This window comes from Stegostoma tigrinum, chromosome 11 (assembly GCF_030684315.1).
Source record: "Stegostoma tigrinum isolate sSteTig4 chromosome 11, sSteTig4.hap1, whole genome shotgun sequence".
In the NCBI taxonomy this organism is placed as follows: Eukaryota; Metazoa; Chordata; class Chondrichthyes; order Orectolobiformes; family Stegostomatidae; genus Stegostoma; species Stegostoma tigrinum.
This window is the reverse complement of record NC_081364.1, coordinates 60,022,262-60,049,433: the sequence shown is the minus strand read 5'-3', so window position 1 is coordinate 60,049,433 and position 27,172 is coordinate 60,022,262. Positions and strand designations below refer to the sequence as shown.

General features: G+C 44.6%; 1 protein-coding gene across 1 annotated transcript; it reads left to right on the top strand.

The window, feature by feature from the left end:
• The first annotated feature begins 7,746 nt into the window (after positions 1-7,746).
• Positions 7,747-25,171, top strand: LOC125460395 (caveolin-2-like). The gene is made up of 3 exons (XM_048547845.2): positions 7,747-8,117; positions 17,669-17,856; positions 23,605-25,171. Exons 1-3 carry the CDS (start codon positions 7,974-7,976, stop codon positions 23,753-23,755), a joined length of 483 nt encoding a protein of 160 aa, XP_048403802.1. The 5' UTR covers positions 7,747-7,973; the 3' UTR covers positions 23,756-25,171.
• The last annotated feature ends 2,001 nt before the right edge of the window (positions 25,172-27,172 follow it).

Here is a 27,172-nt window from a genome sequence, read left to right as displayed (position 1 = left end):
GCTGTACTTTTCTTTGTTCTATGTTCTATGTTCTATGTTGATCGATAAGAAATTATTTCTGGCCGAGTTAGATGCAGACATTGCCGCGTTCTTGAGACAATGCCTAGAGTGCTAACATGGACAAATGTTACAGCCAGCAGCTTCTGCACGCTCATGGGAATGGCTGGGTGAACCTTGGACTCAGTTACAGAACGACAATGGGTTCAATGTTCTTTGTCATTGTGGATGCCCATTCATAGAGACTGAACACTGCATAGAGCCCATCTGTCAAACATGGGGGCGACAATAGAAAAACTGGGCATATCCTTTTCACAGTATGCCCGAAGTTTTTGGCACAGATAACAGGCTATTACCATGGAATTTGGGTATTTCTTAAAGTCAAATGGGATTCAACATAGAAGGTCAGCTCCATTCCATCCATTATCCAATGACATGGTAGAAAGAGCAGTCCAAACTCTGGAGGCTGGCTTGAAGAAACAGTCGATCTCGCTTGATACCAAGCTGACACAGTTCTTACCTGATAATAGGACCACCCCTCATGCAGCCACAGGAACAGCACTGGCAGAGTGGGTAATGGATAGAAGACCCTACACCAGGTTAAGTCTGACCTCCACAGTCCTCGCGGGGTGGGGGCGGAAATGGTATCAAGAATTCCCGTGCCAGACACAAGATTCTGCCAAGCGAGAGAGATGGTTTGATACGGGGCAAGTCGTTTGGTGTAGGAACCACAGAATGGTGCTACTTGGGTGAGAGGCAAGGTCAATGCAATGTCAGGACCAGTGATACATAGAAACATAGAGGATAGGAGCAGGAGGAGGCCATTTAGCCCTTCGAGCCTGTTCCGCCATTCATCATGATCATGGCTGATCGTCCAACTCAATAGTCTAATGCTGCTTTCTCCCCATAACCTTTGATCCCATTCACCCCATGTGCTGCATCTAATTGCCTCTTGAATACATTCAATGTTTTGGCATCAATGACTTCCTGTGGTAATGAATTCCGCAGGCTCACCACTCTCTGGGTGAAGAAATGCTTTCTCATCTCCATCCTAAATCGTCTACCCTGAATCCTCATACTGTGGCCCCTGGTTCTAGACACACCCACCATCGGGAACATCCTCCCTCCATCTCCCCTGTTCAGTCCTGTTAGAATTTTGTCTCTATTAGATCCCCTTCATTCGCCTGAACTCCAGCAAAAACAATCCTAACGTAGTCAATCTCTCCTCATACATCAGACCCACCATCCCTGGAATCAGCCTCGTAAACCTTCGCTGCACTCCCTTGAGTGCAAGAGCGTCCTTCCTCACAAAAGAAGATCAATGGTCCTGAACAAGACCTGTACCATATGAAAGCTGTGAACTAGCAAACGGAATGGGAGCATAATCTGCCCCCCTCCTCAGCACACTCAGAAAGACTGCCAAAGCCCATGGGTTCACCCTCTCCACTAAGCTTTGACGAACGATCAGACTCAGAGATGGACATGATAGGTACAGCCACCTCGACATCTTTACCACTCGAAGAAATTCTACCAAAGCGTTCTTGGTGCAAGAGGGACATGTCCTGCATGTTACACTCTGCCCGTGTCAGATGCTGAGTCAGAAGAGCCTGACCCAGTCCTAAAACGCCCCAGGAAGTTCTCCAAGAGAAAGGATTGGCCTGTGTCCTCAGGCTCTGAGTGGGAGGGATGTGGTGATTGTAATGAGGTCAGCCAGGTGGACCCCATAGGAGTTCCCTGGCTGGGGCTGTTAATTGGTCCCATCAGGGAGCCCTAGTTGACAGAATAAAAAAGGGGAGTATCACAGATTCTGACACTGTGGTGCTTGACTCAGTATGAGGCAGTACTAAAATTAAGGACTCGCCACGTGTAAATAAAGGGTGACTTGCTGACAAGATATCAGCCTCTTGTGGAGTTATGTTAGCCTCAAACACACCTTCCAGAAGCAGCACCATTTCACTTGTACTTCTTTCATCCCACTCTACCGTATTCGCTGCTAACGATGCGGTCTTCCGCACACTGGTGAGGCCAGACACACAGACTATGAGAACACTTTGCGGACACCCTCCATTCTATAGCTAAGTATGACCCACCACCCGTCCCCCCATCCCAACTGCCTGCCGCGTCAACACACCTCCTTACTCCCATTTTTAACATGTCCATCCTTGGTCTGCTGCAGCATTTCAGCGGAGCCCAAGGCAGGCTGGAGATATTGCCCTCCATTTCCTGTGCAGGCACTTTACAGTCTCTGGGACACAATATCGAATTCCACAAATTCAGAGATTGGCCTCTGTTATCCATTTTGATTTCAAACCACCACAATCCCCCTTCCGCATGTACTTTGTTGTGTTTTTGTCAGGTTTGTTGTCAGCAGAGTAGACCTCTTTTCACCAAATAAAATCTACCATTTACACCAAATTTACATCCCAATTCCTCCTTTGCTATCATTATCACTCCCTTTTTCTTTTGCTCTGGGCACCCTCATCATCTGTTCCACTCACTCCTCCTCCCCTTTTTATCAACAGTGTCATAAAATCATATTCCAGTCCCCTTCAGTTCCAGAGAGGAGTCTGGAGTCAAAACATTAACTCTGTGTTTCACTCTCCACAGGTGCTATCAGATCTGATGAGTTTATTTGGCACTTTCTGGTTTTAAAGTGGGACTGTGTTTTTAAGGTGCACTGAATTTAATGGAGGATCACGTTTGAGCGGATTGAGTTTGAAGGGGGATGGAGTCTGAAGGGGCACTGAATCTGTAAGGGATTTTGTTTGAAAGGGACTGAGCCTGAAAGGGATTGAGTTTAAAGGGGACTTGCTGTTTGAGTTTGGTGGAAGACTGTTTTTAAAGGGGACTGAGTTTGCAGGAGACTGAGTTTTCAGGGGATGCTAATTCTAGCCCAAAGCAGATGACAGCGAATTGTTATTCTCACAAACAAACATCAGCATGATTATTCATGAAGAGCTAAGAAATGATTGTTGCATGAAGTTATATCCTGGGGTGCTATGTTTTACTACTGCCCTGTAACCATGCTTCAGCCATTAGTGTATCAGTCGTGTCCCTCCACAGCCATATGGTTAGGTGTAAGAAATACAGTCAACTTAGAATGTTGAGTCTGAGCTAACAACGTGTAGAGCTGGATGAACACAGTAGGCCAAGCAGCATCAGAGGAGCAGGAAATCTGAAGTTTTGGGCCTGGACCCTTCTTCAGAAATGGGGGAACAGGATTCTGAAATAAATAGGGAGAGAAGGGGAGGCGGAAAGAAGATGCATAGAGGAGAAGATAGGTGGAGAGGAGACAGATAGGTCAAAGAGGCGGGGAAGGAGCCTGTAGAGGTGAGTGTAGGTGGGGAGGTAGGGAGGGGATAGGTCAGTCCAGGGAGGACAGACAGGTCAAGGGGGTGGGATGAGGCTAGTAGGTAAGAGATGGGGGTGCAGCTTGAGGTAGGAGGAGGGGATAGGTGGGAGGAAGGACAGGTTAGGGAGGCGCGTACAAGCTGGGCAGGTTTTGGGATGCGGTAGGGGAGGGGAGATTTTGAAGCTTGTGAGATCCACATTGATACCATTGGGCTGCAGGGCTCCCAAGCGAAATATGAGTTGCTGTTCCTGCAACCTTCGGGTGGCATTGTTGTGGCACTGCAGGATGCCCAGGGTGGACATGTCATCTGAGGAGTGGGAGGGGGAGGTGAAATGGTTCGCGACTGGGAGGTGCAGTTGTTTGTCGCGAGCCAAGCCTAGGTGTTCCACAAAGTGGTCCCCAGGCCTCCGCTTGGTTTCCCTGATGTAGAGGAGGCCACATCTGGTTCCAGTTCCTATGATCTCTGAAACAATGTTGAGTCTGAACTGTTTGTTACTTTGGAAACAAAAAGACACAAAATTGTGGTAGTGGGTTGTCTACGAATAAAAACCTAACACTTTGAATGAATTTACTGGTGCACTAGCTTGAAAAATTAACCTGAATTAATGCCAGAGAGAGCAAAATGGAGTATCAGACTACAAATGGCTTCCACACCAAAGCTCCAGTACGGAATAAACTTGGAGGTCAATAGTAAAAACAAACCGAAAGAACTGTGGATACTGGAATTCAGAAACAGAAACAGAAATTGCTGGACTGAAAAATCTCAGCAGGTTTGGCAGCATCAGTGGAGAGAAATCAGAGTTCACGTTCTGGGTCCAGTGAATCTTCATCAGAACTGATGGTAGCTAGGAAAATGTTGATATTTGTGCAGAAGATAGGGTGGGGGAGACGGGCAAGGTGTAAATGATAGGTGGGGGTAGAGCTCCGAGAGAGAGAAGAACCGTTGGAGAGACAAAGGAATGGGTAATGGTCAGCCTGGGAGAATAGATGGCTATTAATGGGAACTCTTAGAGGTTAACAATGGATTGTCTGTAATGGCAGACCATGTGATAATAAAGGTTGAGGTTGGGGCAAGGACTTGTGAGAAGGTGCCTCAAGCCCTAAAATTATTGAACTTGATATTGAGATAGTAAGAACTACTGATGCTGGAGTCAGAAATAGCACAGCGTGGAACTGGAGGAACACAGTAGGCCAGGCAGCATCAGAGGAGCAGGAAGGTTTAGAACTTCTGAAGAAGGGTCCCGAACCAAAACGTCAACTTTCCTGCTCCTCTGATGTTGCCTGTCCAGAAGGCAATAGAGTTCCCAAGCAGAAAATGAGGTGTTGTTCTTCCAACTTGCATTGAGGTTTGCTGGAGCACTGCGACAAGCCTGAGACAGAGATGTTATCCAGGGAACAGTGTGGGGTGTTGAAGGAAGCTGCTGATATTTCAGAACACACAAGTGAAGAGGAAAGGGTCAGCTCAACCCTTTTGGGAGGAAAGAGAGAAATGGTTACATTTGTTTAACAGCTGGGAGCTGAATGAAGACGACAGCAGAAACACGGACAATATTTTTGAAAGATTCCACGCGTGTTTCTGGCCTACGTGAAATCTTCCGATCAACCAATATGAGGCTGAAATCCTGACACAGGAATCAGGTGAGCCTGTTGACAATTTCCTGACACGGCTAAAAATGCTTCTTGAAAATGTAATGTCGTGGACATAATTGAAAGGCTGACAGATCAGCTTTTCTGGGACTCTGCACACCCTGAAGTACAGGAAGATTTATTTGGAAAGGATGAACCCACAGACTGTGTGATAGCACATGCAGCTGTGAATAGACAGACGAAGTCAAGAGAAAGGCAACAGAATTGACACTGCAAATCTGGAACAAAGGAATGAGCACCAGAGCAAAAGGGATGTGCAAAATATACGGGCAACCACATAAATGCAGAGATGGAAGGCCTTCAAACTCAGTCCTCCTCCGGACTCAGTCCTCCTTCACACTCAGGGAACTCATATTTTATTAAGTCTGACTCGCTGACCTCATTCCAAACACTACAGGAGCCTCGGACATTGAGGATGGAGGAGGTGAATGGACAAGTGGCGGTATGGACAAGGGTGCTGCAGAAAAAAATGGTCTATGAGGGACACTGTCCATTGTGTGTGTGTGGGAGGGGGGTTGCCAGGGGAGAGATGTACATGATAGCAGCCTCCTGCTGAAGGTGATAGAAATGGCAGAGGATGAGACTCTGAATGCAGAGACTGGTGGGATGGAGCTGTGTAGACAGTCAAAAACAATCTGAAATATAAGTCGGGGAAAAGGGAGAAAGAAAACATTTAAGAAAGGAAGAAATAGGTTCATTGGAACAGGGATTGGCTGGAGCGACGGGTCAGCCCTGTGTCTGGCTATTGTGAAGGAGGTAGAAGCGAGCTGTCCGGGATTGAAGGGGAGGAGGACTATGAGTTGGGAAGCTGTGGAGGGAAGATCTCCAGAGGAGATGAGGTCAGTGACAGCCCTGGGAACTACACCCTGATGTTCAATGGCAGGGCCATGATCCAGGGAAGGTAGGAGGATGTGTCTGAGAGTTAGGGCCCAGTCTCTTCCAGGTAGTGGTCAGCATGCCAGACAAAAAAAACTGCAGCCCTTTTTATTGGTATGGAGCTGGAAGAACACAGCAGGCCAGGCAGCATCAGAGGAGCAGGAAAGTTGACATTTTGGGCCCTTCTTCGGAAATAGGCTCCTCAGATGCTGCCTGACCTGCTGTGTTCCTCCAGCTCCAAACTGTGTTATTTTTGACTCCAGCATTGGTAGTTCTTCCTGACCCTCTTTATCAGCTGGTTTGATAATGAAGTCAGCATTAGGCAAGTCAAGGAGATGTTATAGTTACAGAGTCACACAGTACGGAAACAGACCATTCAGTCCAACCAGCCCATGCCAACCATAATCCCAAACTATACTAGTCCCACCTGCCTGCGCTTGGCCTGTTTCCCTAAAAGCATTTTTTGTTCAAGGACTTATCTAAGTATCTTCTAAACATTGTAACCGTGCCCACATCCATCATTTCCTCTGGAGGTTCATTCCACACACGAATCAATTTGTGTGTTAAAAAAAATGCCTCGTGTCTTTTTAAAATCTTTCTCCTCTCATCTTAAAAAATATGTGTCCTAGTCTCGAAATCCCCCACCCTGGGGAAAAGGCATCTGCCATTCATCTTATCTATGCCCCTCATGATTTTATAAACCGCTATAAAGTCACCTCTCAATCTCCTGAGCGCTAGTAAAAACAGTGCCAGCCCATACAGTCTTTCCTTATAACTCAAACTCTTCATTCCCAGAAACAGGCTGGTAAATCCCAAAGTGCAAAGTGAGAATGAGTTCGATTCAGAACATGAATAGTGCTCTTCAGTTTGATTTTAACAGCCTCCCAGTCCCATGCACACACATACACAGGCACACACAAGCGTGCAAACATACACACACACACAAACACATATACAAATGCACATGCGCGCACAGGCAAGCGCGTCATCCCCTGTGTCTTGCTTGTTGGCTGTCTCTTTGCAAAGTTGTGCTGCTATTTTACATCTGAATCCCTCCTCTAGCACCTTGTCACCCCCTCCGTCTTTTACTGTTGAATGCCCTCACTGTCGGCTCCAATCGCTCCTCCTGCCCCTTTTATAAAAATCATTTCATTCTGCCTCCTTCAATTCCTTGGACTCGAAACGTTATCCCTGTTTCTCTTTCCATGGATGCTGCCAGAACTGCTGAGTTTCTCCAGCAATTCTGTTCCTGTTTCACACTTCTATCATTCACAGTATTTTGTTTCAGGCCATCTTAAAGACAGTGCCCCTTTAAACTCAATATCTCTTTAAAGATGGTACCCTTTTAAACCCAGTATCTCTTTAAAGACAGTGCCCCTTTAAACTCAATATCTCTTTAAAGATGGTACCCTTTTAAACCCAGTATCTCTTTAAAGACAGTGCCCCTTTAAACTCAGGATCCCTTTAAAGATAGTGCCCCTATGAACTCAGTCCAATTTTAAAGACAGTGTCACTTTAAAAACAGTACCCCTTTAAAAACATTGCCCTTGAAACTCTGTGCCCCTTTAAATCTAATGTAATACGATAATGTAATAAATGTATTAAATCGGGCAACAGCCAATGAATAGAATCAGTGGTGGAGTGGGAGTGACAAACTCTGGGAAAGTTAGAAGCCTGCATGTTATGGCACAGGAGTGTTTAATTATTGGAAATATTGCACTCGGTCATTGCGTCTGAAGGAAGCTCCCTATATTTAGAGAGATAATTTGGTCACTTCTGCATTAAACAATTGGGATTTATTCAGAGCACTGGACTAAAAACCCAAAGGCTAGCTGCCATTGGTGCACAGGAGATCAGACATTCCTTTCCCTAGTATGTCAGAGGCAGAATATTCTCCGCTGCATTTGGGAACAGCAGATGCCAGTGTCAGACCGATCACATAGCGCAGGCTGTCTGAGGGAGCTATAGATTTACATGGGGGGGCCGGATCTGCAGCATCTGCAACTTCAATCAGACCTCTAGCCATACCCGTGCCTTTGCTGCCGTGTCTCCCTCCGTCCTGCCTGACCGCATCCCCATCTCTGCCGTCGGATGTGCAAGCATGCTCGCAGGCGAACACCTGAACGAGACCAAAATCGACCTCGGTGAGGAGCAAGGGGAGCCGGATCAAAGTGTCCCGGCACCTAAGGGACAGCCCTCGTCGGTGGAAGACCGGGACCCCAGAGGCATCAATGCCCACTTAAAGGTAAGAGACTCCCACCCATATCGTAAGAAAGGCTCCAGGCAGAGCTCAAGCATTTTAGTCAACAGAGCGCAGAGCCCTTGCAGTAACCTGGATAATTTGTTTGTTTACAAAATAAATCCCCTCTGTATGGGTTGTCCATGAAGGGTGCACTTTCTGAAACCCCGCCCCGGTCTGTAGTCTCTTTTGAAGGGAAGGCAGGTCAGCAAGTTGAGCACAGAGCTTCGTCCAGCTAAGCCGTGGTGTTCCCTCTTGGCTGGGCACCATGCTTCATATCGAACATGTCCTGTGTCTCTCCAGTTGATCTCCGAGCCCTGATCGCCTCAGTGCGATTTGCAACTAAACGATTTCTTCAGAACAGAGCACTGGGCAAATGCCTTATGGTCACTGGGCAGGTTCAACGTGAGCTCCACCCATCATCAACAATTTGGCACTGCCGTTCATTGACACAGCCCATTTTGTGTGTAGGTAAATAAACCATAAAGATCCCCCTCGGTGTAATTGTTTATGTATGTATGCAATTTAAAGCCCTGCACAGTTATAGAGGAAGTGTTTTGGCCATCAGGTGCCAGTTTGTAGAACTGAGGTAAGCAGGAAGTAGCCAGTCTCTGTGCCGTGGCTCAGTGGGACCTGCCCAGGTAAGATCTGAGGTTCAGTTCTCATTTCAAGTCGGAGCACAAAAGGCAAGGCTAACCCTGCACAGTAGGGCCAAGGGGAGACGCTGTCTTTCCAATCAGATGTTAACATGTTTTGCGGCATGGGTACCACATTGCGAGGAGGAAGTTGGATTAGTTTTGCATCTCGGACCAGAGGGTGGTGAGCCTGTGGAGTTAACTACCACAGGAAGTAGTTGAGGCTAAAACATTATGTGTCTTTAAGAAGAGCTCTTGTGGCTAAAGGGAGATGGGGAGATGGCAGAATTAAAGTATTGCTCTAAATGATCACCCATGACCATATTGAATGGTGGAGTAGGCTTGAGGCATTAATGACTACTGCTCCTATCTTCTATGTTTTTATGTTTCTAGGTTTGCACAGATATTTTGGAATTGCATTTCTAATGCTTGTGTCTATGAGATTCATGTTCTAGTGTACTGCAGATAAGGAGTATGATATAATTGCCCACATCAACTCCAGGGTTTTAAGTTGCTTATTTAATTAATATCAGGTAGGACAATAAGATTAAACCACCCCACAATGAGGTGAAACTCAGGAATTCCCACTCTTTAAATCCCTTATGCCACCACCTTCTATCTCCAGCTTAAGAAACAGCCTCAAAAGCTATCAATTAAATTCATCCCAGTTTCTTTCCCAGTTCTTGCATGGGCTCCATTATCTCCTGTGAAGTGGCTTACTTCACAAAAGGGATTTTAAAAAAAAGTTCTAAGGTAATGATAGTATGAACTGAAGAGGCTGGAGTCAGAGATAATGCAGCATGGAGCTGAAGGAACACAGCAGGCCAGACAGCATCAGAAGAGCAGGAAAGTTGACATTTTGGGTTGGGACATTTTTCTGAAGAAGGGTCCCGACCCGAGATGTCAACTTTCCTGATTCTCTGAAGCTGCCTGGCTTGCTGCGTTCCTCCAGCTTCACACTGTGTTATCTCCTAAGGCAATGTGGTGCAGCAATGTAGCGGTAATGTCAATGTGCCAGACATTCCAAGGACTCGTTTTATAATCCAGGGAGCTTTAGTTCAAACCTCACTGGAGGGTGTTTATCCACAAATAACCTCATATTCAATGATATCATAGTCCATCTCATCAGTGCAAAAGACAAGACTGAAATATTTGCAGTCATTTGCAGCCAGGTGTGCTGGATGGATGATTTGCTTCAGCCTCCTCCTGAGATCTCAGAATCACAGATGTCAGTCTTCATTGAATTTGATTCACTTACAGTAATACTGAAGACTGCCTGAAGGCCCTAGAAATTGGAAAAACCATGGGACTCCGACAACATTCACAGAAGCCTTACAGCGCAGATGGAAGCCATTTGTCCCATAGTATCTGCACCACCTCTTCAAATAATCACCATTACTTAGTGCCAATCTCCTGCTTTCTCCCCTGACCTTTCACATCTTATTTTTGTTCAAATAACCATCCAATACTGTCTTGAATGCCTCAATTTAATCTGTCTCCACCACACTTCTTAGGCAGTGTATTGCATTCTTCAACTACTAATTGACTGAAAACGTTTTTTCTCACATCGTCCTTGCTTCATTTGCACATCACTTTAAAGCTATCCCACATTAGTCTGCTTCTTTGTACAAGCAGCAAATATTTCTGTCTACTCAGGGTGGCACAGTAGCTCAGTGGTTAGCTCTGCTACCTCATGGTGCCAGGGATCCGGGTTCGATTCCAGCCTGGGGTGACTGTGTGTGTGGAATTTGCATGTTCTCCCTGTGTCTTGATGCTCCAGTTTCCTCTCAGTCCAAAGATGTGGAGGTTAGGTGGAATGGCCATAGGAATACAGGTTTATAGGGCTGGTTGGGGTGTGGTATGGCCTATTTCCACACTGTAATGATTCTATGATACTCCATCCAGTCCATTCATGATTGTGAAAATTTCAGTCCGTGCTCCTCATGGCCTTCTACTCTCCAAGGAGAAGAGACCCAAGTTCATCAATTTGTCCTCTTAGCTGAAGTTTCTCATCCTTGGAACCATTCTTGTAAACTGTCTCCAACACATTGACATCTTTCTGACACAAAACTCCAAATGAGGTCTTACCTGTCAGTAGTACTGAAGACATGTACTCCAGAACAAACTGTGCCCCTGTTTAGCTGTTCCAGGACCCCTAGCAAAACTGTAGTCAATAGGAATTGGGGGAAATCTCTCCTCTGTTTGGACTTCTAACTAGTGCATAAAATGGTTGTTCTTGGAGATCAATCATCGCAGGTTCAGTCAATGACCATCTCCAACAAGAACAAATCTGACTATTGTACCTTGACGTTCAATAGAATTACGATCACCGAATCCCCCACTATGAACATCCTAGTAAAGGACAATAAATGCTAACCCAGCCAGGAATGCCTACATCTGATGAGTGTAATAAAAAAAGTCAAGAATGTGATGGAATACTCTCCACTTGCCTGGAAGCTCCAACAACACTCAAGGAGCTTGACATCATCCAGGACAAGGCAGCCCTTGATTAGCATGCGACCCATACCTTCAACATTCTCACCCTTCACCACCCACACACTGTGGTCGTGGTGTTTACCATCTACAAGATGCACTACTGTAAGTCACCAAGGCTCCTCCAACAGCATCTTCCAAACCTCCTACTTCTACCCAGCAGAACAGCTGCAGAAACATCAGAACAGCACCATCTGCAAGGCTCACACCATCCTGACTTGGAAACATATCATTGTTCCTTCACTGTAGTTGGGTCAAAATCCTGGAGTTCACTGCCCAATTGCATTGTGACCTGAAACTGAACTGGATTAGTCATTATAAGCTGTGTGGTGTTAACCTGTCAGGGCAGGTTAGAAGCTGGAAACCCTGCAGCATGTAACTGACTTTCTGGCTCCTCAAAGCTTTTCCACCATCTGCAAGACACAAGTCTCTTCCCTCCAAGTCACTCTCCATTCTACCTTGGAAATGTATCCCATCCCTTCACTGTCACTGGGGGAGGACTGAGTAGAGGATATTAAATTTTCCAGGACAAGTAAAAGGACACAGAATATCAAAGGCTCAGAAATCTAAATTCAGGCACAGCAGTTAAGGGGACACCTATGAGAAGGGGCATTCAACACAGGACTGAGGGATTTGTACTTAAATGCAAACAGTATATGAAACAAGGTGAATGAGCTCATATCGCAGACTGAAATTGGCAGGTATGATGTTGTGGGTACCACACAAGGGGACGCAAGGGAATCAGGGCTGGGGACTAAATATCCCAATATATGCATCGTATTGAAAGGACAGACTGATGGGCAGAGGGGGTGGGGGTTGCATTGATAGTAAGAGATTGAATTACATCAGAATACTGAATGGCCAGGGAAAGAGTGGATGTTGGGAAGATGTTTTCATTTGTCGGAGAGACTAGGACCCGAGGGCACAGCCTTAGAGTAAAGGGAAAACCTTTTTGAATGGAGAGATGGAGAAACTTCTTCAGCCTGAGAGTGGTGAATCTATGGAATTCACTGCCACAGAAGGCTGCGGACGCCAGGTCATTGAGAGCATTTAAGACTGAGATAGATAGGTTCTTGATTAACAAGGGGGAGAAGGGTTACGGGGAGAAAGTGGGAGAATGGGGTAGAGGAACCTACAGCCATGATCGAATGGCGGAGCGGACTCGATGGGCCGAATGGCCTAATTTCTGCTCCTATGTCTTATGTTCTTAAATTAATAGCAGGAGGTGATAATAGGTTCTACACCTTCTGACTCTATGTGGGCAGAGTTGAGGAACTGCGAAGCAAAAAGGACACTGCTGGGAGTGGGAGTTGTGTACAGGCCTCCTAGCAGTAGTTGAGATGTGGGGCGGAAAACAAATGAAGAAATAGAAAGGACATGTAAGGGAATGACACTATTACAATAATCACGGGGGTTTTCTACATGCAGGTGAACTGGGAAAATCCGGTTGCTGGCGGATTCCAGGAAATGGAATTTGTGGAATGTCTATGAGATGGTTTCTTTGGAGCAGCATGTGGTAGAGCCCACCAGGGGAATAGGCAGTTCTGGATGTGGTGATGCGTAATGAGGCAGGGTCAATTAAGGAGCTAAAGGTGAAGACACCCCGAGGAGACAGTGACCACACTATGGTAGAAATCACCCTGCTATTTGAGAGGGTGAAGTTGGAATCAGATACAACAGTATATTCAATTGAGTGAAGGTAAGTACAAAGACATAAAGGAGGTGCTGGCCAGGGTCAACTGGAAGCGGAGCCTAGCAGGGAAGACAGTGGAGCAGCAATGGCAGAAAGTTTGGTGGGTAATTGGGAGGCATAGCTGAAATTCAGCCTGAGGAAGAAAAAACTTACTAAGGGGAGTAGGAGAAAACCATAGCTGACAAGGGGAGTCAGAGACAGCGTAAAAAAAAGCATAATGTGGTGGAAATCAGTGGGAAGCCTTTAAAAACTAGCAAAGGATAATGAACAAAGAAATAAGGGGTAAGAAGATGAAATATGAAACTAAGAAAGCAAGTAATATAAGAGGCATTCATGGTGAACTTTCAGGAATCACTGGAGTCAGGGAGGGTCCCAGAGGACTGGTAAATGGATAATGCAATGCCCCTATTTAAAAAGGGCAGGAGGCAGAAGACAAGACATTACTGACTGGCTAGCCTGACATCGGTCGTTGGTAAGATTTTGGCATCCGTTAAGGATGAGATTACAGAGTACTTGGAAGCGCATGGTAAAATAGGGCTGAGACATCCCAGCTTTGTCAAGGGGAGGTCATGACTGACAAATCTGTTAAGATTCTTTGAGGAGGTAATGAGCATGTTAGACAAAGGAGAGCCGGTGTACGTGATCTGTTTGGATCTTCAGAAGGCCTTTGACCAGCTATCGCACAGGGGCCTGCTAAATAAGATAAGAGCCCATGGTGTTAGGGACAAGGTACTGGCATGGATAGAGGATTAGCTTACTGGCAGAAACAATGAGTAGGGATAAAAGGGTCTTTCTTGGGATGGCAACCGGTGACTAGTGGATTTCTGCAGGAGTCAATTAGTTACATTACACATTAACAATCTGGACAAAGGAACTGAGGGTATTATTGCTAGGTTTGCAGTTGAGACAAAAAAGGTGGAGTGTCATGCAGTATTGAGGAAGGTATTAATCAGGCTTGGAAATTAGACAGAGAAGTGAAAGATGGAATACAGTGTGGGCTAGTGTGAGATTATGCACTTTGGTCAGAAGAATAAGGGTGTAGACTATTTTCTAACTGGGGAAAGGCTTCAGAAATCTGAAGCTCAAAGGGACTTGAAAGTTCTAGTTCAGGACTCTCTTAAGATCAATGTGTAGGTCAATTGATATTTAGAAAGGCAAATGCAACACTAGCATTCATTTTAAGAGGGCTAGAATACAAGAGCAGAGATGCACTGCTAAGCTGTCTAAGACTGTAGTCAGACTGTACTTGGAAAATTGTGAACAGTTTTGGGCCCCATATCTAAGGAAGGATGTGCTGGCATTGGAGGGGGTCCAGAGTAGAATGACCCCAGGGATCAAAGGCTTGCTAGCTGAGGAGCCATTGAGGACTCTGGGACTATACTCAATGGAGTTTAGAAGGATGAAAGGGAATTTCATTGAAGCTTACAGAATACTTAGAGGCCTAGATAGAATGGATGTGGAGAAGATGTTTCCTCTGGTAGGAGAGACTAGGACCTGAGGGCATAACCTCAGGGTGTAGGAATGACTGTTTGGAACTGAGATGAGGAGGAATTTCTTCAGCCAGGGTGTGGTGAATCTGTGGAAATCATTGCCACAGAGGGCTGTGGAGACCACGTCATTGAGTGTATTTAAGACAGAGATATATAGGTTCTTGATCTGTAAGGGGATCAAGGGTTATGAGGCATGGCAGGAGAATGGGTTGAGAAACACATCAGCCATGATAGAATGGATGAGTAGACTCAATGGGTTGAATATCCTAATTTTGCTCCTATATCTTATGGTCTGTGGTCTAAAACCCTAGAATTCCCTCCCTAATGGCATTGTGGATCCATTTGCACTAAATAGACTGCAGTATTCAGGGATACCGCTCAGGCCACATTCTCAAGTGTAACTAGTGATGGGCAATAAGTTCTGGTCCAGCTAGCAATGCCTATATCTCATGAGTGCATAAAAAATGATCAGAATTGGGATGGAATACTTTCCTGGATGGGTGCAGCTCTAGCAACACTCAGGAAGCTTGACACCATTCAGGATAAAGAAGGCTCTTGATTAGCACCACTTCTAGCACCTTCAACATTCTCTCCCTTCACCAGCAAGACATTATTGTACCAGTATGCACCATCTACAAGACACATTGCATTATGTCACCAACAGAACATTCCAAACTTCCAACTTCTACCACGCAGGAGGACAAAGGTAGCAGATATATGAGAACACCAGCATCTGCAAGAACCCCTTTGAGTCACTCATCATCCTGACTTGGAATATATCACCATTCCTTCACTGTGGCTGAGTCAAAATCCTGGATCTCCCTTCCTAATGGTATTATGCGCATTACCACCAACTAAGTACTGCAGCAGCTCAAGAGGATCATTCACCATTACATCCTCAAGGTCATTTAGGGATGTGCAATTAATGCTAGGCCTAGCTAGTCACTGCCACATGCCATGAATGAATGAAACAAATGTACTTAACCCTTCTCACTCCTGCTGCACCTTACACATACCGAACAGAAATGTTGTCTGCCTGGAAGATACAAAATACCATCAATGCAGTGACACATGCCAAAACACTGACAATTTTTGTCCATTGAATGGGATTACACCAGGACATTCCCTGTAGCCTCTAAGCAGAATATTTAGCCTTTCCACTTGGAACGTATGGAAAATTGAAGACTCGAGCTGGAATTTGGGATTGGTGATACTACATGTCGGATACATGACGGGCTTGCGTGACATTTCTCTGCGTACTATTTTAATACAGCAGAGAAGTGTGTATTTTAAACAGGGTAATGCTCCTCTCGAAAATAGCAGACCCTGGAATGTCATCTGAGCACATTAGAGGCGAATGATAATTTATGGATTGGACATGATACATTGGTGTGTGTGAATGGAAGCTCACTGTGTAATCTGTGCTGCAGGTCTCAAAATACAGTTCATGCTGTTGCAGCCTCTTACATGAGATTCCATGACATTTCACATGGCACAAGAACAAGCCGTTTGGCTCAATCAGTCCAAGTTGGTGTTGCACTCCTCTCCTCTCACCTTTCTCACCTAAATCTGCCTTCCTCAACTTCGATTCCCTTCTCCCTTATTTGTTTGTCAATCTTCCCCTCAGGTGTATCCATACTGTTTACTTCAACCACTCCTCATGGTAGTGATTTCCATATTCTCATTACTTTTCAGGCTCCTTTTGAATTTCTGATTGGATTTCCTGGTGATTTGTCCTGAATTTATGCCATTTCAATTATGATCTGGAAGTCTTGGGATATAGTGGTACCTTTCAGCCTGAAGCACTGGGATCAAGGCCCCTTTAGGACTTGATGGTACATTTTTAATATGATCAACAAGTTGACTATATCCTTCTGATATGCCTGTGGCAAACGGTAAGGGTAGGAGAATATCCTGGTCAGCTATACTTGGTATGATAAGTCATGAGAAAGTAAGCAAGTACACTGTCTGGCTCAAACGCTATTAGAGAGAAGGTTATGAAAGAAGTTATTGTCTCCCCCATAGCAGGATATGGCCGCTGTCAGAATTTTAAGAATTTTCAGAATTTTAAAGTTCTCCCTCAGCCCGTCAACCCTTATCTGATAGGTATACCCACACATTCTGGCACCACCCTTGTTAATCATCCCTCCAGCCTTCCAGTGTCACCACATCATTTTGTATAACATCACAGTTTACGTTCATGTAGCACATTTACTGTCTAAAGAAAGGTCTCAAACTTGCAGTGACTTGAGACAAAATGTTTGCTCAACCAAAGAAGGCGGTCTTCAAAGCGATGGCCAAATCTTTAGTCATGAGTTGGAACGGTTAAGATGAGGAGGCCAGAGGGCTAATGGAGGGAATGTGAGAATGGGAGACTGTGTTGAACAGCCAGTGCTTGGGCAATGAAGAGGTAATACACCAAAGAGCCATGGGCCAGAGAAATATGGAAGAACTTAGAGGATAAGGAAATCCTCAGATGGATTGAAACCCGAGAACTGAAATGCTAAACCTTAGGTATTGGGAAATCGGAAGCCAATGCAGATTGGAGAATGTGAGAGGGATCAGTGGAATAAGATTTGGTGCAAGGCGGTGATCTAAAGAGTTTTGAATAAACCGTAGTTCTAAGGGGGTGAAGGATGCAGAACAGTCAAGGATGAATATTAATTGTTGAAAATCGAGATAAGAAAGGTGTGCATGAGGGTTACAATGGTATCTGGGTTGAGGCAGGGTGGAAATAAGCAATATTAATGAGATGGATATAGGCAGTCTTGATGAAACAGGGCATAAGGGGTCTGAATGAAAGCATGAACAGACTGGGCCAATGCCCAGCGGGGTTGAGAAGAATGAGAGGTGATCTTATTGAGATAGATGGCAGTCTCCCATTTAAAACTGAGATAAGGAAGTCAGAAGGTCATTAGTCTATGGAATGAAAACAGTGGGATTTGCTCACTGAATTTCCTCCAGGCTTAATGAGATAGGTTATTGTCAGGCAAGAGAGTTCAGGATTTTGGAGTGCAGATTGGAAAGTGGATGTGAGACCGCAATGTGACCTTATTGAATGGAGGTGCAGGCTTGAAGGGTTGAATGGCCTACTCCTGCTGCTAGGCCCGACACTCCTAGGCCATGGCCAAGATAACACGGATATCTTAAATGCGCGAGAAGAATGGAATCAGTGACATGTGCCTAAATGGAAGATACATTTCCACCTTGCTCAATGAACCCTGGTCTATTTCTGTTTCTTTAAAGGTGAACTTTGAAGATGTGATTGCAGAGCCTGATTCGGTGCATAGTTTTGACAAAGTCTGGATTTGGAGTGATGCATTGTTTGAAGTATCTAAGTTATGGTGCTATCGAATCATCTCACTTATATTTGCTGTGCCAGTGTCTTTAATCTCTGGACTTATTTTCGCTCTTTTAAGTTGCCTGCATATCTGGTGAGTATAAATCAAAATTGAACGTTGTCAATGTGACAGTTCATGTTTTTCTTATTCAGCAACTGTTTGCAGTTGTGAATATCGAGTGCAGATTCAATTCTGGCAATTTACTTCTGGGCATCTTCCTCCCATTTCCTTCCCCTCCTTTTTCTGAAGGTATTGACATCTGATGGAGAATGAAGTAGGCAGTGAGCTAACAGTACCTCAGTCAGGTAGCCATTCCTCCCATAAGAGTTTTGGCATTGAACATCACAGTAACAATGTACATTTACATAGCACCTTTGACAACATTTCAACAGACATCCATATGCATGGAGGGGACCTGTGAACGGCTTTGAGTGGAGCAGATTTGTAACATTAAGAACAACGGTAGACTGTTCAGCTCCTTGGGGCTGCACATCTTTCATTGAATGTAGTCTTGGAATGGCCACAGTGTGGAAGTAGACCATTAGCCCATCATGTCCATGAGGACTCTCTGCAGGAGCAACTCAGCACATCTCACTGCCCCATCCTTTCCATTTAGTAAAACCTTTCTCTTCAGGTCATTAGCTAATACATATTTTGATGGCCATGATTGATCCTTCCGCCACCAAACTCTCAGACAGCGTAGTCCACACCCTAACCACCTGCTACATGAGAAAAAATTTCCTCATGGTGTTATTAGTTCTTCTGTGAAGTATTTGAAACTCTGGTCACAAACTCACCGACTGTTTCTCTTTATTCGTGCTGTTTAGACCCATTACGACGTTGAACATCTCTATCAATTCTTTCAGCTGAACCTCAAATGCCTGTGTTACCTCCAAATCGCTCGATAGGGCTCTTGTACTGAATGGTGGTGGCCCTACCTCTGGCCCAGAAGGCCTGGGTTTAAGTCCCACCTGTTCCAGAGGTGTGTCATAGCATGTCTGAACAGGTCAATTAAAACTACATAAAACCAGATCACATGGGCTAATTGACATCCTCACTTTGTACGTGAGCTGCTATCTCCACATCCCCTGATAGGGTTGTTGTGGCACAGTTATGGTGTCCCTACCTCTGAGCCAGGAGGCCCAGGTTCAAGTCCTGCTTGCTCCAAAACTATGTCATAGCAGCTTGATTAAAGAGTATCTTCACAAAGTATGACCTTGATACTTCATCCACATTTTACAAACACATTCTACTTGTCTTAGCATTTACTGCTCTTAAAGGGTCAGAGTTCCAAATCTCATTTTTGTCAGCTTTCCCGCTCCTCTGATGCTGTCTGGCCTGCTGTGTTCCTCCAAAACCACACTGTGTTATCTTCAAATCTCTATCACCTTTTGCATAAAAGAATTACTTTGTGATTTCTGTCCTGAACTCATCCATTTCTCCAACCCACGTCTGTCCACCTTTAGTTCTTTACCTCTCAGGATATTGGTCTATTTAAAGTGAAGCATCCCATAGCCTTAATGAATGTCAGGTCATCTCTGTAAGGTGTGCTAGTTTAGTTCATCGTGATGGGGTTGGTAACAGTCACTGTAGTCAGGGAAGGAGGAACAGCAAAATCAGACAGGGTGCCCAGTCACGGGCAGGGAACCTTCCTGTAAAGTGTTGCTGTTATACACAAAAGTACACAGTGCAGCATTTACAGACAATGAGGAGAGAACTAGAGAGAATTCCGTTTCCACACAGTTAAGCCCTTTGCTTTCTGATAATGTCATCAAAATAGTTGGTTATGGCTGAAAAATAATTCAATTTCAAATATTTTAGCTCTGGGAGATGAAATACCAGTTACTTTTACAGGAACAACATTTATAAAGTTCACAGCTTGTTAATTGCTTCTTTGCTTTTTTTAAAAAGAGCCACATAATAAGGACAACAGATATGACAATCTAAAGTTGCCAAAGCCCCAGTGGACCATAGGGCTGGCCTCTCATTAAAGAGGGATGACTGCTGGGTGGTTTAACCTGAGGGTCACCAAGCCTCAGGTGAGTTGAGAAGGTGATAACCTCATATCCAGCTTTGAACCGACAAAGTTGCAAGTAATATTCACATCACACAAGTGTAAAGTAATGACCATCTCCAACAAGGGAAACTCTAGGTCCTTCACATTCAATGGTATAAACTACCACTGAATTCTCTTCTATCAACATCCTGGGATTACCATGGACCAGAAAGTGAACTGGATAATCCGTTTAAATACTGTGGCTATAAGAGCAGGGGCTAACAATCTTGCAGTGAGGAACTCACCTCCTGACTTCCCCAAAGCCTGTCTTCCATCTAAAAGGCACAGGTCAAGAATGTGATTGAATACTCCCCATTGGCTGGATGAATGCAGCTTCAATAAACTTGCCACCATTCAGGACAAAGCAGCCAGCTTCATTGGTAGTCCACCCACAAGCATTCATTCCCTCCACAGTGTGCCATCTACAAGATATACTCAGACATTCATTATGAAATTCACCTTAGACAGCACCCCCCAAACCCACAACCACATCAATGTAGAGTGACAAGGGGCAGCAGATACATGGGAAACACCACTATCTGCAACTTGTCCTCCAAGCCGCTCGCCATCTTGACTTGGAAATATGTCGCTGTTCCTTCATTTGTCATTGGGTCAAAGTCATGGAATTCCCTTCCTCACAGCATCGTGGGTGTAGCTACATCACATGGACTGCAGCAGTTCAAGAAGGCAGTTTACTACCAACGCCACAGGCAATAAATGCCATTCCTGTCAATGATGCATACCTCCTTTGAGTGGATATGAAAACCATTGATTTGATAGATGAGGGGAAGACATTTCCACTTGTGAGTGAGTTCAGAACTAAGGGACATAAACATAAGTCAAACATTAACAAATCCATTGGGAAGGTCAGGGGTATCCTCTTTATCATTGCTTGGATTTAATAAGCTCCCTCATTGACATAGAATAACATCCCTTGGGTAGTCGTGTACCATTTAACTTCTCAAAGTGAAATTTTATAGGATGGGTCAGGCATCAGGTGGGCTGATGTACTTTTGAGTCTATTGAGGCCTTCACTTGGGCAATTAATGGCTGTCTAAAGGCTTCATCGCACCACTGCCAGTGTTTTATCCCTGGCAGGGGAATGCTATACCATATGGGAAGCTTCAGTTATGTGGCTGGTGTCAGGCAAAGTGTTAGTCTCCTTTATCATTCCTCCTGGCCCCCTTGGAGGCAACCAAAGCCCTCCTGTCGTTGTTGTTGATGTTTATCGCTAGCCACTGCTCCCTGGCCTAAGGGTTTAGGCCCGAAGCGTCAACTTTTCTGCTCCTAAGATGCTGCTTTGGCCTGCAGTGTTCATCCAGCTCCACACTTTGTTATCCACTTCAGTCCCCTTGTCCCAGTTATGCTTCTCGCCTCTTGATAAGACATTTGATTCTGGATTTAATTGGCTTCCTCAGTTTTGAAAACAGCCTGTAGTGCCACACCACGGAGTTGCTGGCCATCTAATTGTCCGGCAACACTCTCTCTAATGCTCTTACTCATGAGATAGCAGAGGTCTTGCCACTGCCAACCATGACCCAGCCCCCCGCCCCAACCCCATCTCCCATGTGAGCCCCCCCTACCCTGTGTCCATGGTCACTTCCTACACCTGGCCATCTCATGAAGGCGCTCTACTTTATTTGTGTCAATTGGGGAAGGTAATATCAAAGTAGTTCATTGTCACTTAAGTCCTCCTTCCTACCATGCCCAACCACAATTCCTTCTCATCCTTTCCTGAAAAGTATCTGCCCTGTTGTGTCTTGCTGTCCTCTGGTAAACATCCTGGAATGTGCAGATAACTTCTGCCTTCTGCCCACTGCCACAAATTACGTTCCTGTCTCCTCCAGCCTCACCTCCAGTTACTAGCGTCTGGAGCTCATGTTTCTTTTTTTGTCATTGAAATTGAGGCATTCAATCAGTTACCTCAGCCGCTTCCAACCTTTCTCTTTCTCACTAAATCAAGCTTCCCACTAATTTCCCTGATCTTAACCCTGATCTCGCATCCTCTCTCAATTCTCTCTTATCTGCCCTCTGTCCCCTCTGAGCTCACCTTGTTCATGTGACCCATTCTCAGCTCTTTTGATCCTATCCACTAAATAGGTTACCAGCCAACAGACCTCCATTGTCTCTCATGGTAGCTGATATTATCTCCCATCCGGTGCTGTACCTCCTCCCTCAATTCCTACGTCATCTCATCTCCCCTCAAGAACCTCATCCTGAACCTCTCTCTGTTCCTGAAAATTTACTGCCCCAATCTTCCTTCCCTCCTCAAAGTCCCTGAAATGTGTTGTTTTCTCCCAGATGATCCCGGATCTCCCTGTTTGCATCCCTCCAATCTGATTTCACTGAAGCATTATCAGACAGAATTAGATACTGAGACACATAAGGGCAGTGGGACACACAACTCCACAGTATGGTTTTGAGCTGGAATGCCAAATTTAGGACTGGTATGTGCCTTCACTCAAAATGGCACTGCCAATTCAAGATGTGATCATTTTGTGCAGTTTCAGTGTACATTTCAACTCCCTCTGCCTCCTTCCCTTAATTTTCACTGGCCTCGGATACTATTCTCAAGTGGTCAAAGTGGTGGAATTTGAGGCAGTTCTTGATATAACAGAGTGAGAGATTTAATGAGTGCATTCCAGAGTTGAGCACCTTGGCACAAAGATTAAAATTGGGGATGCTACAGAGGCTAGGATTGGAAAAGTGCACATGGCAGATGACTGGAAAAAATTTCCGAATCAGGGAGGGTTCAAGGCTGTGGAGGGTTTTGAAAGCAGACATCGGCACCCTGTGTGATTGAGACCTTGATAAGCTATTTCTTCTCAATCTTCTGGACCTGTTTGTGCACAGCAAGGCTCCTATAAACAGCAATGTGATAATATCCTGATAAGTAGATTTAGTAATGTTGATTGAGAGATTAATATTGGTCAGTATTGTCATCCTATTCGATGCTGAGATTTGTTTCTGACTTGATACCACCTCGATCTCCCAAACCGGTAACTTCCACCTCTGTTCTTACTTCAGGTTATTTGCTGCTGAAAGCCTCATCCATGTTTTTGTTACCTCTAAACTTTACTATCCCACCCCCAGATAGTCCCATACTTCCACCTCCAGACTCTTGAGCTCGTTCGACACTCTGTTGTCTGTATCCCAACCATCCTCAAATTCTGCACATCCATCGCCCCTGTGGTCACTGACATTCTGTGTTCAGCTATGCCTCAGTTGCCAAGCTCACATTCTTGTCTTCAGATGCCCCTGTGGCATTTACCTCCCGATCTAAATAACTTGCTTCGGCTGTACAATCACTCAAAATCTTGGCCCTCTTCCAATTCCAGCTTCCTGCACACATCCCTGATTTGAATCGCTCCACAGTTGGCAGCTGTGCCTCAGTTGCCTAGGAGCTCTGGAATTCTGTCCTTGAAAACAACATCCTTTGCTGCTCCACACCTCTCTATCTTCCTGTCAGATATTGCTTCAAGACTACATCATTAACATTTGGTCACCAGTTTCAATGAGGTGGCTTGACATCAAGTCTTCTCTGATAATTCCGCTGCGAAATATCTTGAAGGGTAACTCAGTACATGAAAGATTGAAAACTGCAAACTCCTTCAGTTCTGAGGAAGGTTCCCGAAACATAACTCCGATTTCTCTCCACAGATGCTGCTGGACTGCTGAGCTTTTCCAGCAACTTCTGTCCTTATAACTGCAAAATTGTTGCTGTGATGAACACAAGTTGTTAATGTTCTGGTAATAATATTGGCATTTTGTCACTGCTTATCCAGGTGTGTCATGCCTTGCATCAAGAACTTCATGATGAACATGCCTTCCATTCAGACCATCTGGGGGAGTATTGTGGACCTGATCATTTCCCCTTGCTGTGAGAGTATGGGGAGATGTTTCAGTGGCATCAACCTACACATATCCCGCGATTAAAATTCCACCTCATTGCGAGTGGTTGGATCCAATTTATTTGTCAGTCTGGATTCTACAACAGCATTCTGACCACAGTGCCATCTTTGAACGGGAACCTGTACTAAGCCATAAATTCGAAGCTCTGGCTTCTTTCGAACAGGTGTACAATGCAAATGCTGGGTCAGCTGTTTTAAAGTGCTCGGTTTCCATGGCAGCTTTGAAATTCTTTTGTATTAAATAACTGCTGCAAACATGCGATTGCAGGCAAAGCTGGGGAAAATAAAAATCAAGGAATGCATCCAGCTATATCATAAGTCATTGTACGTCCTGAAATAAACTCAGTGAGCTTGTTAAGTTGTGATTTTTATTTTGAGTGGAAATGCTGCAGCAGCTCTCAACCCAGTTCGGCCAAAATTCCTTTAGCGCTTGCTGTTGTTTTGGATTAAGTAACTATCTATAACTTTTTAATGTCCTTAAAGCTTCTCAGGGAGTAACCTCAAAGCCATTGGCTGCTTTAAATACTGTAACAGTATCCCAGCTGCTGGGAGCCTGGCTGTTTATGGAAGCATCTAGCAATATTTTTAAGTGATCCCTTTCAACTCTGTACTACGCTGCTGGTAAAGGTGGCCATTTACATCCAACTCAGCCAGGAATAGCTGAATGGCATCTTTTGTTTCTATTACCAATGGGTTCTTGCTTTTTACCCTGAACCACGTTTTGTTTTCCTTTTGAAGCTTCCAGTTGTTTATTTCTGAGATCACCCACAGCCATACAGTCATACAGTACAGAAACAAACACTTTGGTCCAACAAGTCCATGTTCCCAAACTAAACTCAGTCCTGCCTGCCCATATCCCTCCAGATCTTTCCTTTCATATACTTATACAGATGTCTTTTAAACGTTGAAATTATATCTGCATCCACCATTTCCTCTGGAAGTTTATTACACACACAAATCACACTCTTCCCCACATCTTTAAAAAAAAGCCCACTAGTCTCGAAACCCCCCATCCTACCAAAAAGACACCTGCCATTCATCTCCCCTGAGCCCCTCATGATTTTAAAAACATCAGTAAGGTCACCTCTCAACCTCCATCGCTCCAGTGAAAAACCACCCTATTTAGCTTCTCCCGGTAACTCAAACCCTCAATGTCCGGAAAAATCCTGGTAAATCTCTTCCGGATCCTCTCCAGCTTAATAATATCCTTGCTATAACAGGGTGACCAGAACTGGACACGGTACTGCAGAAGAGGCCACACCAACATCTTGTGCAGCCTCGACATGAGCTTCCTAACTCCTATACTCAAAGTTCTTGAGTGATGAAGACTTTTTTTGTTTTTCTTACCTTACTTCTGATTTAAAGGATAAATATATTTTGTTTGATTCACATGCGTATGTACCTATCGTGTGCATATATATAAATATACTATATAAAGCTATTTAAACTGATTGTTGGTCATACCTTTTCCTTATTGTCAAAACGAGTAATAAGGATGTTGATAAGGCTTAAGACTATGGTGTATTGTGTAAAGATAAAGTGTGCTCTATTAACTTGAGTTGTTGAGGTCTTCCCACCACTGTTGACCAAGTGGGCCAAGTCATTCAAGTGTTCCCATCATTTTTGCTTGCTATTATAGAAGCAGTTTGCTGTGTCCAGGTTTAATAATCTTGTAGCTTTTTGGGATATGATTTTCCTGATCATTGTTGCCAGAGCTTAAACATTCAGTATGTGTAAAAGTCAGGGAAAAGGGAGATGAGACCTTTTGCTCTAGGTCTTGACCCCCATCTACCGTCCTTGGAGAGAGCTTGGGCAGAGTATACAAGAAGCCCATGACTGGGGTCTTGTGGCACAGTGGTAGTTTCGCCAGCTCTGGGACAGAAGGTCTGGACTCCAGTCCCAACTGCACAAAACATGTGCCTTAGCTTGTCCGCCAGGTTGCGTTTCGAAAATGTCTGTGCTTGAGTAATCGCTTCACTGAAATGCAAATAAAATGAAAGATGTGTTGCCTGAATTGATAACACTGGCATATCTCTGCCCACTGAAGCCCATGGATAACTCTTTGCTCCTGAGGCAGTGCAAACATATTAAAGGACAGAACATTTCCTGTGAGTAATTCTGGACAATGCTGGTAGAAAGTCCCTATTTAAAAGTGGATGAGAGTGGGTAGGCAAATTACCATTTAAACACCATACCTAAGATTTCATGCAATCTACAATTCCTAAATTTCAGAACTGCAACCTGAATTCACAAAAGAGTTTGAATCTGGCAATTGTCCTGACTGAACATTAATCTCAGACCGTATTTATTTATTGGAGTTGATGTTTTTGAGCTTTCTAGGTATGGGTTTTTTGTGAATAGGCACACCATAATAACTCAGTTGAGGGCAGCAAGTTTGTAGAAATAGCTCATTTGTGTCTGTTGCTCAGGTCTCTGGAGAAAGCTAGACTGCTTTGAAATACAAAGAATGGTGGTTCCAAAGGATAACACCTGCAATAGTTCAGCACTCCCTCAGAAGCCACCGGAGTATCAATGGATTAAGGACTGCATTTCTGAAGTGCAAGTTGAAGCTACCACTTCTTTATTGAGAGACAAGGGTCCTATATGCACTGTGCCATGTTCCCTGCTGCCATTTAATGCAATGTGAGCTGGAGACTGACTAATGGAAATAGTGAATTACTTCAGGAAACCATATGAAAGTCACTGGTGAAATCGCTTTGATCCATCTCACCAGAAATTTTGATACTTATTTTGTTAAAATATTTCTTTCCTCAGATACTGAAGCAGTCCATGTTTACAGGTAATAAGATCTGAACAAATTCCAAGGCTGAAAGGTGGTAAGAATTATTAATGATATACAAGGTCAGAAAATGATCATCTCTAACAAGAAATCTAACCAGCTCCTCTTGACCTTCAATGGTGTTGCTATTATTGATTTCACTGCTATCAACATCCTCGGGGGTTACCAGTGACCAGAAGCTTCACAGGACCAGTCATATAATATTACAAAGCAGTCCACTGGACTTGGCAGTCATACATCACCCTCAACATTCACTCCCTTCAGCACAACCAATACACAGTGGCCAAGCAGTGTGCATCATCTTTAAGAGCTACTGCAGCATCTCACCAAGCTTCTTCAACATCTCCTTCCATCTCCTCTATCATCTGGAAGGGCAATAGCTACACATGCAAGGAAATATCGCTAACTGCAAATTTCCTTCCAAGTCACTCATCGTCCCACCTTTCTTCCACTGTTGCTGTGTCAAAACCCCCTCGCTTCTAATAGTACCCTGAGTGTTCCTGCACTTCATGGACTGTAACAGTTCAAGAAAACAGCTCACCATCGCCTTGTCAGGGGCGATTAGGGATGGGCAATAATTTCTGGCTTAGTCAGCCGTGCCCACATCGTGTGAAGGAATAAACAAAAGTACTTTCACTGAAT

Excerpts from the sequence above, each read along its gene's own strand:
- LOC125460395 (XM_048547845.2), top strand. The coding sequence starts at position 7,974 with ATGCTCGCAGGCGAACACCTGAACGAGACCAAAATCGACCTCGGTGAG. Across the intron at positions 8,118-17,668 it reads GCATCAATGCCCACTTAAAG|GTGAACTTTGAAGATGTGAT; the intron begins GTAAGAGACTCC and ends GTTTCTTTAAAG. Across the intron at positions 17,857-23,604 it reads TTAAGTTGCCTGCATATCTG|GTGTGTCATGCCTTGCATCA; the intron begins GTGAGTATAAAT and ends CTGCTTATCCAG.